This window comes from Mandrillus leucophaeus, unplaced genomic scaffold (assembly GCF_000951045.1).
Source record: "Mandrillus leucophaeus isolate KB7577 unplaced genomic scaffold, Mleu.le_1.0 Scaffold26, whole genome shotgun sequence".
In the NCBI taxonomy this organism is placed as follows: Eukaryota; Metazoa; Chordata; class Mammalia; order Primates; family Cercopithecidae; genus Mandrillus; species Mandrillus leucophaeus.
Window position 1 is genome coordinate 276,824 of NW_012102698.1, and position 16,956 is coordinate 293,779.

Here is a 16,956-nt window from a genome sequence, read left to right on the forward strand (position 1 = left end):
TAGGCCACCCCTGACCCATGGATCAGAATCTTCAGGGAAAAGGCCTCCAACACACACATTTATTTCAAGGTCCACAGAGGATTCTGATGTGCACTTCCTATTTAGAATCAGTAATTTAAAATCAAAACAGGCCACGCATAGTGGCTCACACCTGTAATTCCAGCACTTTGGGAGGCCGAGGCAGGCGGATCCATTTGAGGTCAGGAGTTTGAGACCAGCCTGCCCAACATGGTGAGACCCTATCTCTACTAAAAATACAAAAATTACCCCAGCATGATGGTGCGCACCTGTAGTCCCAGCTACTCGGGAGGCTGAGGCAGGAGAATTGCTTGAACCTGGGAGACAGAGGCTGCAGTAAGCTGAGATTGCACCACTGTACTCCAGCCTGGGCAACAGAGTGAGACTCCGTCTCAAAAAAAAAAAAAAAAAATCAAAACAATATTCCTGAAATAGTAGAACAAAATTAGTCACTAGTCTTACAAAAGGTTTCAAAAGGTTTTCTTTTCTGAGTGGGGACAAGGTCTTATTCTGTTGACCAGGCTGGAGTACAGTGGCACGATCATAGCTCACTGCAGCCTTGTATTCCTGGGCTCAAGTGATCCTTCGACCTCGGCCTCTTAAAGTGCTGGGATTATGGGAATGAGCCTCCGTGCCCAGGCCCTTACAAAGGTTTTCATGTCATCATGTTATCAGCAATTTTTTCCCAGAAATGCATGGATTCACTACTACAACCCCACAGTTTTGCATTCATACCTGTCTGAATAGCCTGTGGTTTTCAGAATGGTTTCAGTATCTTTGCTGGTCTCTTTTTTCCAGTAGGAATCTGAACTGTCATCCCAGCTAGAGAAAGAACTGCTCCTTAACTCCACTGCCTCGTCAAAGTACCTGTGTGAACAAGAGTACAACAGTGACTTTGGAGGTCCTTGCTGACACTCGTTCTGGGCCCTCTCACTTCCACGGATGTGGGGGATGCCTCCTTGAAGTTAATGGCAGTCACGTTATTAGGTCTAGCCAATGAGACAGGAGCAGACGCGAGGTGTGTCATTTCCAAGGCCTTTCAAGTACCTGTGTTCAACCTTGCCCAGTCCTCTCTTTCCAAGCTACATGGAAGAGACTGTGTTCCAGGTGCTACAGTCTCAGGTAGGTAAAACCTCCATCAGTCTGGACAATCAAAGTGACACATGGAGGACAGGTACCCTAGAGAACCATCTGCACCCTCAGCTGAGTTTATGTGAAAAAGAAATCAACTGCCATTGTGTTCAGCCCTTGAGATCTGGGGGATGTTTGTTACCTTAGTATTACTTGGCCTATCCAGACAACACAGGGCATCTTTAAATGTTATCCACCACAGGTTACACATTTCACTCTCTTTAGGTCTTACTCCGCCTGGTTAGGCAGTCACAAACAACACCGCTGGGCCTAGAGAACCGACTCCATACAGGAAGCTTCTTGTTGGCAATCCCTTCCATGTTAAGTACATTCAATGAAAATGATGTAAATGACGCTAATTAACCTCCTCCTGGAGTTGGATACAAAGCTACGGATCATTGATCACTGGACCATTCTGTGGATACTCTTTCAGCCTAGAGCCTGCAGTAAACTTGATCTGATTTGCAAGCATCTCAGGAGAGCCTGGTCTTCGGATCAGTTTACACTTTAACCAATTATCACTGAGCAGGGCATTGCTCAGAGAGCAGCACTCAGTGGCAGCCTTTTGTCCTGTGTGATTAGAGAAAAATCTTTGACCAAGAGCAGCAAGGTCTGCCTGGAACAGGAGCGACTGACAGGCAAGGTGGATGTGCCAAAGCCTTGAGAAAAAGTGACCATCAACCAGCCAGGCACGGTTTCTCACACCTGTAATCCCAGCACTTTGGAACGCCAAGGCAGGTGGACTGCTTGAGCCTGGGAGTTCCAGACCAGCCTGGGCAACATGGCAAAGCCCCATCTTGACAAAAAATGCAAAATAAATAAATAAACAAATAAAATAACTGTTTCCTGACCATCTCTGGGGATTAAAAGAAAAAAATTAATGGGGCATGGTGGCACACCTATAGTCCCAGCTACTTGGGAGGCTCACCTAAGCCTGGGAGGCCGAGACTGCAGTGAGCTGTGATGACGCCACTGCACTCCAGCCTGGGTGACAGGATCACCTGAGCGTGGGAGGCTGAGGCTGAGATGAGCCGTAATCATGCCACTGCACTCCAGACGGGGTGATAAAGTGAGATACTGTCTCAAAACAAAAAGTGACTGTGCTATGCCAGAATTCACAACAGCTTAGGATGGAAAAGCAGTCTGGCCAGATATACACACCTCATGAAGGCAGTCCAAGAAGTTCAGAGGAGAGAGGCAGATCCCAGGGAGGTCTTAGGAAAGGAAGGGTGACAGAAGAGAATACAGAGGCCTTAACAGACATCATCCAGGCTTTCTCCAGAGAGTAAGGACAGGAAGCACACTGGAAACAAGGTGAGCACCAAGCTCCGTGCTATAAGGAGTTGCACAAAAGATGGAGATCATAGGTCAGATGGGCCAGTAACCAAAGGCCAATGTAAGAGGAAAGCAAGAACCCCTAAGAGCAAAGAGGCCAGGACCTCAGTGAACTAAGATCTGGGTGGGGGAAATGCTAAGAACAAATTTACTCTTTCTTGGCAGAAAACAAAACAAAACAAAAAAAGGGACAGAGTTTGATAAACCTGCTGTTTGGAGCAGATGGTATGATATTACATCCTTAATAGACAGAAAGTAGAATTTCTAAATGTGGCTTCTGTCTTCTCTGGCAAGAAGGTCATTAAGAACAAATCTCATGACACTAGCATCTTCTCCTTAGGAAGGAAAACGCGGTGTTCAAAGTGTATCTGGATTTCAGCTAGAAACCGACCAGCCTTTCCCCATGGTGGACGAGTGGATCTGTACTGCACCCAGGCTCTGCCTGGAGGAAGAGATGACCGATTCCCCTTCAGAGAAGAGAGATCAGGACACTGAAGGAACCAGAAGTTACATCAGAGGAAGGTTCAAAAGATGTGGGATGTGTGCTGGCCTGGAAGGTGATAGATATTCACATGTTTGAGGGACTTATTTTAAGGGACCATGAAAAAACTAAGACCAATTCAATGAGGAATTTTTAAACTACTTAATAAGCACCTATGAGGAGTCAGGCACTCTGCTAGAGGAAGACACAGGGCAAGAAGACACATTCAGCTCCTGCCCTCATGAGGCTTGTGAACTGGCTTATGGAACGGAGGCTGACTTGAGCACAGAAGCCTCAGAAGCTGTGTTAATGAAAGGCAGAGTTTCTCACGGAGCTGCCCTGGGACCAAATGGCTGCCTTGAGGAGAAGGAAGGGTACAGTAGAGGCTGGATGGCCCTATAGTGGGAAGAGGGAGGTCAGCACTGGACTGGTGCAGGGTGAGGGTGAACTTCCAGGTTCTTCATGACTCTGTGATACTAAATTTTGTAGACTGAGCAACACTCTAAGTAAATAACATTCTTCATTCTTTTTTTTTTTTTTTTTTAGACGGAGTCTCGCTCTGTCCCCCAGGTTGGAGTGCAGTGGCGCGATCTCGGCTCACTGCAAGCTCCGCCTCCCAGGTTCACGCCATTCTCCTGCCTCAGCCTCCTGAGTAGCTGGGACTACAGGTGCCCGCCACCGCGCCTGGCTAATTTTTTGTATTTTTAGTAGAGACGGGGTTTCATTGTGGTCTCGATCTCCTGACCTTGTGATCTGCCCGCCTCGGCCTCCCAAAGTGCTGGGATTACAGGCGTGAGCCACCGCGCCCAGCCACATTCTTCATTCTTATAAGCCAATGTGCTTATCCTGAAATGTTGGGGAATTCGATTACTTTTAAGTGACTTAACTATTCAGAAGTCAAAGGAGAGAGACAGCCATTGGCTTGGGTCCCCCTGACCAGCATAAGCCTGTGAGGCAGCAGTCTGTGCGTGGGCTGGATGGCGCCTTCCTCTGTCTTCCAGTCACCCATGAGAGGCTCTCTGTGCTCATGCTAAGCAGGAGCAACTCAGCAGGAGGACCGGCAACTCACTAAGGGGATGGACAGACCACCAGTCAGGCCTCCAGCTGACCCTTGGAAGGACAGGGTGAGTGGGACCACTAACGGCCACTAGTCCCTGCTCAGAAACAAACAGACTTTCCTTCCTCATCGCCAAACCTTCATTGGCTTTCTAATGCTTTGACTGTAGCTCTCAATGCTTTTTTACTTTTATTTTTGCCCTCCCATTGTCTTTACCCAATCTTGAAAACATTCCTTAAAATCCCTTGATAAGAGCATCCTAATATCACATTCTCTCTGATTTAGAGCTATAGACAGTTGTCTATTCTAATGAAGGCCATGCTGGCTTTATAAGGCTGAGCAAATTGTTCTAGTTTCATTATCTTGTACTCAATATATAATTATACTGTTTATATCCTGGAAATAATGGAACTCAATAATAGTAATAAAAAAAACCAAGGACAGGTTTTATCTTATTTTTAACAGAAACAGAACTCTTTCATAATTCATAATATTCAAGTTCTAATGGGCTAATGAATAATTTGAAAGCAGTAAGAGCTCTTCATCGAACTATTATATTTGCTTTCAGAGTCCATGTTTATTTTACCTCAGTTGCCAAAGTACCTAATAGTACCCTCGTTCTACTAATGGTGGTCACCCTACCAAGGAGGACTAGAGAAGGCATTTATGTTCCTATTAGACAATCTGCAGGGCGTGATAAACAATACAGCAAGGTCTCTCTGGCAAGAGTCCAGGAGGCATGGTCTATATAAATATGCCATCTGCTCCCAGGTTTCAAACTGTAACAGTTTCACAGTAACAGTGGCTTCTGGCGCTAACCCTTTTGATTAAGCCTTGGAAGGAGGGGAAGTCTGAAAGGTCCCTGAAGCCCTTACAAGGCAGAAAGGCCCCACAGGGGCCTGTCAGTGACCTGGAGCCAGTGAGGGTCTCTGAAGTTCCCATTAGGCAACCTCACTTAAGAGTTCTCTTAGCAACCCGGCTACCAAGCAAGAGTACTGATTTAACTTAAATTGTCTCTTTTTTTTGAGACAGAGTCTTCCTCTGTTGCCCTGGCTGGAGTGCAGTGATGCAATCTAATCTCACGGCAACCTCTACCTCCCAGGTTCAAGTGATCCTCCCACCTCAGCCTCCCAAGTAGCTACGACTACAGGCATGTGCCGCCATGCTTGGCTAATATTTTTGAAACTTTTTGTAAATATGAGGTCTCACTATATTTCCCAGTCTGGTCTTGAACTCCTGGGCTCGAGTGATCCTCCTGCCTTGGCCTCCCAAAGTGCTGGGATTACAGGTGTGAGCCACCATGCCTAGCCTAAACTTTCTTTACTATCATCTGTAGAAGTTGCCAATAAGCAGTGAAATAATCAAAGATGTTGTGAGAAGCCACACAGGCAAATACAGACCCGTATTGCCAAGTATTTCCCCTGACCCAGACTTAGTCCATCATTTAATATTCATATCTGAAATGATTTGACATGCATGCAGTTTCCAAATCAAATTACGCATTTAATTTTATTCTGTGTAAAAATCTATTTACATACCTTTAAAAGGCATGATTTGGGTATCACTTCTGAGTAAAGTGAAACTTGATGCATTATACAAGCTGCAAAGGATAGGCAAATATAAAACCACCCAAGTCTCTGAAAATACCACCATGGAACACCACTAAACTACTACTTTTTTTTTTTTTTGGTAAAATTCCTGGACTTGAAATAATTTGGAGCTATACTTGAGACATTTTTTAAGGATAGTATTCTTTATACAATTCCTTGTCTATAAACATTGATAGGAAAATATACAATTTCACAATTAGATTCTAGGTAATAAATTTATATCTGTTCTATATATGAAGTGTGTGTGTGTGTGTGTATATATATACATATGTATATATATACACACATACACATATCTTTTATACATATGAAAACACTTCAAACCTATAAATGGCCAGACAACTCTAATGCCCTCCGAGATGTAAGTGATGGAGCCTTCTGGTAAGCAACCATCCATTACTGACAGGCACACCTTCAGTTTTCATGAACTGCTAACCCAAAGGTGGTCCTCAATGTGGTTAGTTTAACTACCTAACAATAGTTATTAAACATTTAGGCTGGGCATGGAGGCTCATGCCTGTAATCCCAGCACTTTGGGAGGCTGAGGCCAGCAGATCATTTGAAGTCAAGGGTTTGAGACCAGCCTGGCCAACATGGCAAAAACCCATCTCTACTAAAAATACAAAAAATTAGCTGGGTATGGTGGCACACGCCTGTAGTCCCAGCTACTCAGGAGGCTGAGGCAGGAGAATCACTTGAACCTGGGAGGTGGAGGTTGCAGTGAGCCAAGATCATGCTACTGCACTCCAGCCTGGGTGACAGAGTGAGACTCTATCTCATAAACAAACAAACAAAAAACATTTAGACTGAATCACACGTCTCTTAAACTGAGTTTCTACATTATCATATAGCAGCTAAACATAGTAAGAGCCAAGCACCATTCTAAACGTGCTATAGTATTCGCAGTATCTCATTTGATCCTCACACAACCCTATCAGGTAGGTACTACTAGAGTCCCTAATTTACAGATGAGGAAGCTATAGCACAAAAAAGTTAAATAACTTGGCCCAGGTCACACATAAGTGAAAGCCAGGATTCAAATCCATGCCATCTGGCCCCTGGGCCCATATTCTTACCCCTCTGTTCCTGAGCTGTGCCCTCTCCAGTGAAATCACAGGTTCATTTGGTACTTTTTTAGCAGACCTCTCCCTGGGCTGGGCAGGTCCTTACAAAATGAACTGACTCAAGTTTAAACTTGTTCTTTTGCTCTGGCAGGCCACTTGACCGTGCACTGATCTCCACAGTCGACTTCACACTAGAGTTACGCATTTTGTCTCAATCAGATAGTGAGTGCTGAAGGAGAGAAACCTGGGCTTTACTCTGGGATCCCCTCAAGGTGCAATCATGTTCCTCATTAATAAATACACACACTCATAGAGTTTATTTAATGTACGGGTGTACCAATTGGAGTTTTCTGAAGCTGGCATTCTGAAGCACAGAAATCTGCTGAAGCCCTGAGAAAGAGCTGTGAAATATTCCAACTGCTGGACTAAAACTAAATAACACACACCTTCAGGATTTTGCAGTTTTCTCCAATTTCATAATTTAAATAAACTCTCTCCTACCTTTAACTCACAGTTGCTGATTTTATTATCAAACATTTTAATGTTAGCAAACATTGTCCTTTCACAAATGTTTCTCTAATTTTTATTTCAAAGAATACCTTTGGCTTCAGTCAAAGCTTTTAAAAACAGTGAAGTAAACTGATTTGTAATTTCTTCTAATGCAAATAAACTAATCAATCCATACTAATCACTACTTTTCAAAATGACACTTTAACGATGATTTGTCATAGAGTACCTTGAGCTGGAAGTAAAATATGAATCGTCACTGTCATCGTTATACTTTTTTCTTGGTTTTGCCATGATGGGTGATTCCTGTTCTATGGTCTGCATATCTGAAGTCACTGAATGTGAAATACCACTTGAGAAAACAGAAAAATATATATATTAGTAAGTTCACAAACTTTTGTTTCACCAAAATAAACAAAGCTTTAATTTATATTTTGAACAAAGACAAATCTATTAGAAGGGTTAAAAACATAAGCAATAAAACAATTTTTTTTTCTGGTGCAAGCTTTCAAAAATGTTAAAATTTTGTGAGGACTGTGTCTACACAAATACAGTCACAAATATTGGTTATGGGCCGGGCGCGGTGGCTCACGCCTGTAATCCCAGCACTTTGGGAGGCCGAGGTGGGCGGATCACGAGGTCAGGAGATCAAGACCATCCTGGCTAACACGGTGAAACCCCAGGCGGCGGGCGCCTGTAGTCCCAGCTACTCAGGAGGCTGAGGCAGGAGAATGGCATGAGCCAGGGAGGCGGAGCTTGCAGTGAGCCGAGATTGCACCACTGCACTCCAGGCTGGGCGACAGAGTGAGACTCTGTCTCAAAAAAAAAAAAAAGAAAAGAAAAGAAAAGAAAAATATTGGTTATGTCCATGGCTTCCTCTCCAGTAGGTGCTTCATGAAGAGCCAGACCTTTTTCCTTCTTTTAAAGAGCCAAATTTGAAATTTTTCATGTTATAGTGAATACCAGAGCAAAGCAAAAATAATTAGAGAAGTTAATGAATAACAAAAAAAACCCTCTAAAGTTGAAACTAACACAGTCCAAGAAAAATCCACCGATGATTGGCACACTGTTTTAAATTCTAACTTCAAGAAAGCAGTCTCACATACCTTCTGCAATTTCCAAATCCCATGCCGAGTCTGTCTGAGTCAACATTTTTTTTGCCACTAATGTTCAACTTTTCATCTTTCTTCATTTGAATTTCAAGATCCTTATAGGCTAATCGTAATGATGAAACACTGCCAGAAAAACCAAATACTCCTTAATTTAGCTTTAATCCTTTGTTCTTACATTAAAATAGCAAGCAAAATTAAACATGTAATTTATACTTTTAGCTCCATGATTCTTTCCATAATTAACAATTATGAAGGCAAGTTGGCGTTTTTTCTACCTGCCTTTTTTGAATAGACGTTTAAGAAAATTTGAATGAGCTTACAGCTCCTTTCTCACTGCTGCTCAACCTATGCCACTGTTCAAGTTTAGTTCACATTACCTATTATTGTATAATAACATAATGTATACCCAATCACTTCTATATGGGATAGTGAAAAGCAGGATTTCTTACTTGGATTAATATTTTATTACACTTCCACATTACATAACAAAGCATGAGGTTAGTCTCACTAGTCTATCTTAAGATAAAGAAATGTATAAATTTGACTTTACAAATAGATCAAAGAAGGGGCTGTTACTTAATTGTAAAAGGATCCTTCCATTTACAAAATAATTTCTTGTAGGGTATCTCCATGCAATCAGGCTTCTGAGTGTTTAAAATGGCATAGTCACTCATCAGCTAATAGACTCTTTAGCACTACTAGTCAGTCATATACCACGCTTCTATTTAAAATCAAGTATCTGCCACAAGCAGGATACCAAAGGGGTAAAAAGGTGTACAAAACATTGTCCTTGCTCTCAGATTTCTAAAAATGCAATAATGACTTAATTTTTCATAAAAAAAACTATGCCTATATAGCAAGAACAGCAGTTTGCATCATATTTTAGTGAGACAGCAACATTTCAGGGCCCTGAAAAATGATCTATCTACCTTACAAGGATTTCTAAGTTACCATCCACTTTACAAAAACATGTAAAATGTCACGAATTCCTGGCAAAAGAGGCATTGTATGAACTCCTAGTAATATAAATAAATTTCTGTGTAGTAACAGGGAAGGACAACAGAATTTCTTTCTGTTTTTTGAGATAGTCTCGCTCTGTCGCCCAGGCTGGAGTACAGTGGTGCAACTTCCACCCACCAGGTTCAAGTGATTCTCCTGCCTCAGCCTCCTGAGTAGCTGGGATTACAGGTGCCTGCCACCATACCCAGCTAATTTTTGTATTTTTAGTAGAGACAAGGTTTCACCATGTTGGCCAGGCTGGTCTCAAACTCCTGACCTCAGGCAATCTGCCCGCCTCTGCCTCAAAGAGTCCTAGGATTACAGGCATGAGCCACCGTGCTCGGCACAGAATTTCTTACTAGGAAAAAGTAATCTTGCTTTTGCTGTTTCTTTTCTTTAATGAGTCAAGCAAGATTTCTTTGGTTTTCACGTGGCAGTCTGTTTTCCTTACTCTTCCTACAGAACAGGTTATGGCTATTTTACTCCTTAACAAATAAATACTACTCTTTCTTTAGGAGGAAAACAATAGCTCTGTTTAAAATCATGAATACATATAATTACAGCAACAGATTCCTCTGGAGAAGATGCATGGGGATGAAAAGGTTCTACTAGAAAGATAAGAGATGGAAAAGTTTTCCTTCCTAGGTAATCTGACATGGGACTGGGTCACTCACTAAAAGCATGCACTTTGATATCCAAGCTTATGAGAACATCTCTCTGGAAGAACCAGCAGAGTTAAGTCAGAACACGCGTTTCTCAGAACTTCAGGAGCGCTTACGGGTACTGGCTCAAGGGAAGACTACAGGACACAGATCAAACAAGCGAAGTAGCTCGAGGCAGCTCTGCCTCTTCCTTCCTTCCTACCAAGTGGGCACACAGAGAGCCTCTGAGGATGGGCTGGGAAACTGCTAGAAGGAGACCAGGACACTGCATGGGCCGTTTAGTTTCACACCCTGACAGTACAAGAAACAGCACTGCTCTGACAGTTTACTGAGCTGAAATAACTTTATTTACAGCCATTAAAAAAACTAACTTGCAAAATAACACTCATATATTAAGGATAAAACATCTGTACTTTCTACGGGTTTGAGTGGCAGTGGTGGTCATTAAGGCATAGTTATGTGGTTGTTCTGAACAAGGCCATGAAAGTTGCCAAATTGGCTTCCCAAATCAAATTCATAAATCTTTCGATCTGCATCTTTGTTTTTGTGATGTATCAAACACTCCTAATGAAAGATACAAGTGAAGGCTGGTTGTTGCTTCCTGTTTTCAGGAAGATTAGCATGTTAATATTAGAAGTAACAACCAGACTTCACTCCACCCAGTTTACCTGCAGCTTCTCCACCCAGTTTACCTGCAGGAAAGGAGTTGATCAGGGCCCGATTTTATACACGCTCTGGGAAAACCTCAAGCATGAGTAATCTGGACAGAACCTACTCCCAAATACCAAGAGAAGCCATGGAAACACTTAAATCTAACCTTTCCCTTTGCCAGGATCAAAAATTTAGCTTAGTAAGAGAAATTAAAGTCTGCGACAAGTCAATGTAAATTTTTACACAAAGCATTTCAAACCATATTCAACCTAAATACAGTTCAGTGCTGCCCCCTAAGTTCTGTGAGTTAAATGACAAGGAGAAATAACTATCAACTTCAAATTATTTGGGTTTACCTTATAAACTCCACCTTAGCAAACTGTCAGTATGAACAGTAAGATGGTATGAAAAGTAGTTGCATTTATTGAGCACCTACTGTGTGCCAGGCACTGTCTGATGCACTTCAATGAGCATTTAAGCTATTAAACTAATCCTTAAAACCACCTCATAAAATAGGTATTATTTTCTTCATCATACAGTCCATAGTAACTCAAGCTAAAACAGATAAAATACACATGAAAGTAAGAGAAAACACCATTAAAAAACACATGCATAAAAAATAGGGATCCAGGTTACTTTTCCTTTCTGTGTGGCATGCACCCCCCGCCCTTCTTCTCTCCTGATCTTTCGTACACAGTCAGTTTCTGGATGGCCATCTTTCTCTTCTGATTTCAACACAAATGAAAACCTCTCAAGAGCCTTACAAACGTCTACAGAAAACCAGTCTCTTCACTGGCTTCCTGGCTTCCAGTTTCCTCCCCTCTTCCTGGCCTGGATATCACTACCAAACTCACTTTCTCGAGATGCCCCTTCATCACAGCACTGCTGAAGGAGCTGTTTCTGACTCTTGGGTAAGTGGACAACCACAGCCTGACTTTAAGGTGCTCCACATTATCGTTCCAACTCCTCCACTTCAGGCAGGCCCCCGACACACATGATCATTCCACCTTCTTCATTCTCTGAAACTCTTCCTTCTCCCTCTCCAACATCCAGGCTCAGAACCTCTGGAGACACCACCAGAGCCCTAGTCTTCCATCATGTATTTAGAATTTAGTCACAGAGTCCAACAGGGCTTCAGATTATAAATACTTTTTTCATTATGGAGATATAATTCACATACTGTAAAACTCACCCTATTAAAGTACAGGATTCAGTGGTTTTAGCACATTCACAAAGTTGTACCACCAACACCACTAACTCCAGAACATTTTCAGCAGTCCTGAAAGCAGGCCTGGACCCTTTAGCAGCCACTCTCCATTCTCTCCTCCTCCCGGGCCCTGGTAACCAGTAAGTTGCTTTCTGTCTCTATGGATTTGCCTATTCCAAACATTGCATATAGACAGAATCATGTCATACGATCTTTTATGACTGGCTTCTTTCTTATCATAAACTTTTCAAGGTTTATCCATGTTTTGGCACGTATCAGGACTATATTCCTTTTTGTGGCCAATAGTCCATTGTATGGACATACCACATTTTGTTTCTCATTTATCAGTTGGTAGACATTTAGGTTATTTCTACTTTTTGGCTATTAGGATTAATGCCACTATGAACATTCACACACAAGTTTTTGTGTGGTTACACAGATGTAAGTTTAATTTCTCTTGAGTATATACTTAGGAGTAGATTTGCTGTGTCACATGGACACTTTACATTTAACTTTTTGAAGGACTGCCAAACTGTTTTTCACAATAGTGGCACCATTTCACACTGCCATCAGCAATGTACAAGCGTTCAAATTTCTCCACATTCTAGCCAACACTTGTTATTGTCTGTTTTTTTTATTATAGCTTCCCTAGAGGGTACACAGTAGTATCTTATTGTGGCTTTGATTTGCATTTCCCTAACTCTAATAATGTGAAGCATGTTTCATATGTAAACACCTCAATGCATCTCTGTCTTTCCCTTCTCACTGACACCACCCCAGTCCTGCCCTTACAGCGTCAAGAGAAAGTGTTGCTGCCCCCATCATCTCTTTCCCTTCCAATCCAGATGCCAATGCAATATCAGTTTTCTTAAAACTAAATTTTGCAGTACCCTCCCCTCCCCTCCCCCACAAAAATACTGGCATTTGGAAAGCAAATCTTGGAGTTAATAGTTTTATTCCCTGCAAACATATTAATATAATGAAATTAAACTTACATTGATTCTTCTTTAGGTGCCGCCTTGGCCAGGTCTTCCTGCTCCTTCATTTTATCCGCAGCTTGAGCTTGTTTTTCAATTTCATTAAAGCATGTATTTGCCAGTTTCTGAGCTCCCAAACTTCCTTTTTTGGCCCCAAGCTAGAAGATACATAAGACTATAGTCTACACGAGCTGTTCGAAAGCTTTTGGGACTACAGCTAACATTTCCTAAGGGTTAGGACCTGCCAGGCACTGTCACAAGCACTTTACATTTATTCTCTGGCTTAGTCCTCAGAACTCTGTGAAGCTGGTATTATCTCAGGAGTCCCTCAGCATGGGGGGATTGGTTTCAGGACCCTGTGGATAACAAAATCTGCGATGATCAAGTCCCTTATATAAAATGGCATAGTATCTGCATTTAACCTACACATACCCTCCAGTATACTTTCAATCATCTCTAGATTACTTATTATATCTAAATAATGTAAATGCTATGAAAATAGTTACTAATTCTGTGTTTTTATTTGTATTGTTTTTACTGTTGTATTCTTACTTTGAGACAGGGTCTCACGCTGTTGACCAGGCTGGAGTATAGTGGCACAATCTCAGCTCACTGCAACCTCTGCCTCCTGGGGTAATGCGATCCTCCCACCATAGTATCCCGAGTAGCTGGGACTGTAGGCACAGGCCACCAAATCCGGCTACTTTTTGTAATTTTTGAAGAGATGGGATTTCGCCAAGTTGCCCAGGCTGGTCTTGAACTCCGGGGCTTAAGTGATCCACTTGCCTCAGCCTCCCAAAGTGCTGGGATTACAGGCGTGAGTCACCACGCCTGGCCTATTGTGGTTTTTTCCCCCCAAATATTTTTGATCTGCAGTTGGTTGAATCCCAGGATGCAGAACCCCTGGATACAGAGGGCTGAGGAAAGTAAAGCTCATGTAAGTTAAGCAATAGGCCAAGATCACACAGCCAATAAATGGCAAGGCCAGGATTCAATCCCTGCACCTGCCTCCAGAGCTGGTGCTCTGCAACGCATCGCTGTATCTGAAAGCTCACCAGACGACTACCCTCTAAGCCTCACAAGATGTCACTGCTTATTGATCTACGCAAGCAGGAGAGAAATTCCCAGGGGACCTTTGTTAATTTTTTCAGAATTTTGTCATAGACAGAAAAAATGTTAAATCATTCTAGAAAAAATTCAGTAAGTATAACATTAATCTCTTTGAACAAGCCACATTTATTACAAGATGGTTCAAAAGAATAAAACTAAAATGACAAAGTAGCTTTTTAGTTTTAAAGCTTAACTACCAGATTTTTATATATAAAGTACATAATACTCACGCCTTTTTTAGCTTGATTTGGTTTCTTTTTTATGATAGAGGAAACCTCTGCCAAAAAATAAAAATTAAAAAGTCAGACCAATAGAAATAATTTTTCTTTTTTAGTGTGTCTTTTAAAATTCTAACATACAGCACTTTATTATTTAAGAGATAACATTTTTCACATTAGTTTGTCATTCAGAAGACTCAAGTTGATGAGCATATTTTAGATTGACAGAGCTTTGTTGAAATGGAATCCTCAGTATTTCCATGCAGTCTCCAAACTCAGAGAAAATGCCTTTTTTTTTTTAACAGCACATTGAAGAAAAACAGAGCCTGAGCTTGCCCCACTCAGTACTTTCTTTAGGAGCATTTTAAAAACTATATTACAACAACTTTTTTTTTTGAGACAGGGACTTGCTCTGTCGCCTAAGCTGAGTGCAGTGGCATTACCTCCCAGATCAAGGGATCCTTCCACTTCAGCCTCCTGAGTAGTTAGGATCACAGGTGCGCACCACCACATCTAGCGTTTTTTTTTTTAGGAGATGGGGGTCTCGCTATGTTGCCCAGACTGGTCTTGGACTCCTGGGCTCAAGTGATGCTCCTGCCTCAGCCTCTCAAAGTGTGAAAATAAGTATGAGCCACCATGCCGCAACTCTTTTGTTAAGCTCTGCTCTTCAAAAACTTTAAAAAATCTAACAATCTTTTAGAGTTGTTCTCACTCCATTACCTAGGCTGGAGTATAGTAGTGTGATCAGAGCTCACTGCAGCATTGAACTCCTGTATTCAAGTGATCCTCTTGTCTCAGCCTCCCTAGTAGCTGGGACTACATGCATATGCCACCATGCTTGGCTTTCTTTTTTTTGTAGAGATGGGGGGGATCTCACTATATTGCCTGGTCTGGTCTCAAACTCCTGGCCTCAAGTGATCCTCCCACCTTGGCTTTCTAAAGTGCTGGGATTATAGGTATGAACTACCATGCCCATCCCAAAAGCTTTAAAAATCATTATAATTTTCCATTTATATTTTAGATTCAGGGAGTACATGTGCAGTTTTGTTACAAGGGTATATTGTGTGGTGCTGAGGTTTGGGCTTCTCTTGATCCCATCACCCAGACAGTGAGCACAGTATCCAACAGGAAGTGTTTCAGCTCTTGCTCCCCTCTCTCCCTCCCTCCCTCCCTCCCTTTGGAGTCCTCAGTGTCTACTCTTCCCATCTTTATGTTCGTATGAACCCAAGATTTAGCTCCTGCTCATAAGTGAAAACATGTGATATCTGGTTTTCTGTTTCTGCATTAGTTTGTTTAGGACAATGGCCTCCAGCCATGTTGCTGGAAAGGACATGATTATTCTTTTTTATGGTTGCACAAAACTTATTTGAAAATATAAAGTTAGCAGCCTGGACAACAAAGGGAGACTCCATCTCTACAAACAAACAAAATTAGCCCAGTGTGATGGCATGCACCTGTGGTCCCAGTTACTTGGGAGGCTGAGGTGGGAGAATCCCTTGGGCCAGGCTGCAGTGAACTGTGATAGAACCCACTGCACTCTAGCATGGGCATTAAAGCGAGACTCTATCTCAAAAAAGTAATAACAATAATAAAAATAAAGTTAGCTAGGCATTATGTATACAACTAAAGCAGCCAGTGACGTGCTTTTTCACCTTGGCTTATATATATATTTTATCACATTAGCCAAAATAAATATAAAGCATTCTCGGCCAGGCATGGTGGCTCACGCCTGTAATCCCAGCACTTTGGGAGGCCAAGGCGGGCGGATCACCCGAGGTCACGAGTTTGAGAACAGCTTGGATAATATGGTGAAACCTAGTCTCCACTAAAAATACAAAAAGTTTGCTGGGCGTGGTGGCGCACACCTGTAATACCAGCTACTTGGGAGGCTGAGGCATGAGAATCGCTTGAACCCAGGAGGCGCCAGGAGGCAGAGGAGGCAGTGAGCCGAGATCGTGCCACTGTACTCCAGGCTGGGTGACAGAGTGAGACTCTGTCTCCAAAAAACAAAACAAAAAAAGAAGAAATATAAAGCATTCTCTTATTTTAATAACAGTACTTTCTAAATTGCACAAAAATACTTTTAGAGAAAGTTTCTTAAAAATCATTTTCTAAGTACATTTTACTTGTAGGTTATATATTGTTTTTAGAATTATGTTTAAGAAATCCAGCAAAATTAAAGTCTTAATTTTTTCATATTAAGATAAGAACGTGCTTTGATAGGAAAAGATAGCACAAAACCACAAACAGCAAAAGATTACAATCTTTAGCCGTGAGTGCAGAATAGCATCATTACATTTCAAGTGTGAAAAAGATGCTCGTGGGAGTTTTCCTTTCATCACTTTGTTTTTAGATTTGTATTGTAGTAGTCACATCACCTGCTCCCAACTTCTGACGAGTCTAAATACATGATGAAAATGTCAGAGACATTTCTAACAGTTTAGTTATTTTTCACCAAAGCAGCTGCTTTCCAACTAATGCAATGGAATATGTAACAATTACAAATTAAAATTCCTTGATAATGAAAAACTTAAGATTAAGTTCACCTATAATAAAATCAGAAAGAGAAGAAAATGCTGAGTTCTTGAGTAAAAAGGAATGGTGTAGATGTTCTGACCACTGCTTATTTCGGTAATGTGAGCCAGCCCAACGTAAACCTACCAACCAAAACCATCAGCAGCCATATTGGCTAAATATGCACATTGCTGCTTTTTTTTTTTTTTGAGACAAGGTATCACTCTGTCACCCAGGCTGGAGTACAGTGGTGTGATCACGGCTCACTGCAGCCTCAACCTCCCAGGCTCAAGTGATCCTCCT

The 16,956-nt window shown here is 41.8% G+C and overlaps 1 protein-coding gene across 1 annotated transcript in view; it reads right to left on the minus strand.

Annotated features, from left to right (window-relative positions):
* The window catches only part of ARFGAP3 (ADP-ribosylation factor GTPase activating protein 3), a 71,588-nt gene that overhangs the window by 13,413 nt on the left and 41,219 nt on the right, over positions 1-16,956 (minus strand). The window contains exons 8-12 of the mRNA XM_011984001.1: positions 14,152-14,198; positions 12,830-12,969; positions 8,310-8,438; positions 7,433-7,555; positions 754-885 (exon numbers count right to left, since the gene is read on the minus strand). Coding sequence (XP_011839391.1) covers positions 754-885; positions 7,433-7,555; positions 8,310-8,438; positions 12,830-12,969; positions 14,152-14,198 — 571 coding nt within the window. The remainder of the gene's footprint in view (positions 1-753; positions 886-7,432; positions 7,556-8,309; positions 8,439-12,829; positions 12,970-14,151; positions 14,199-16,956) is intronic.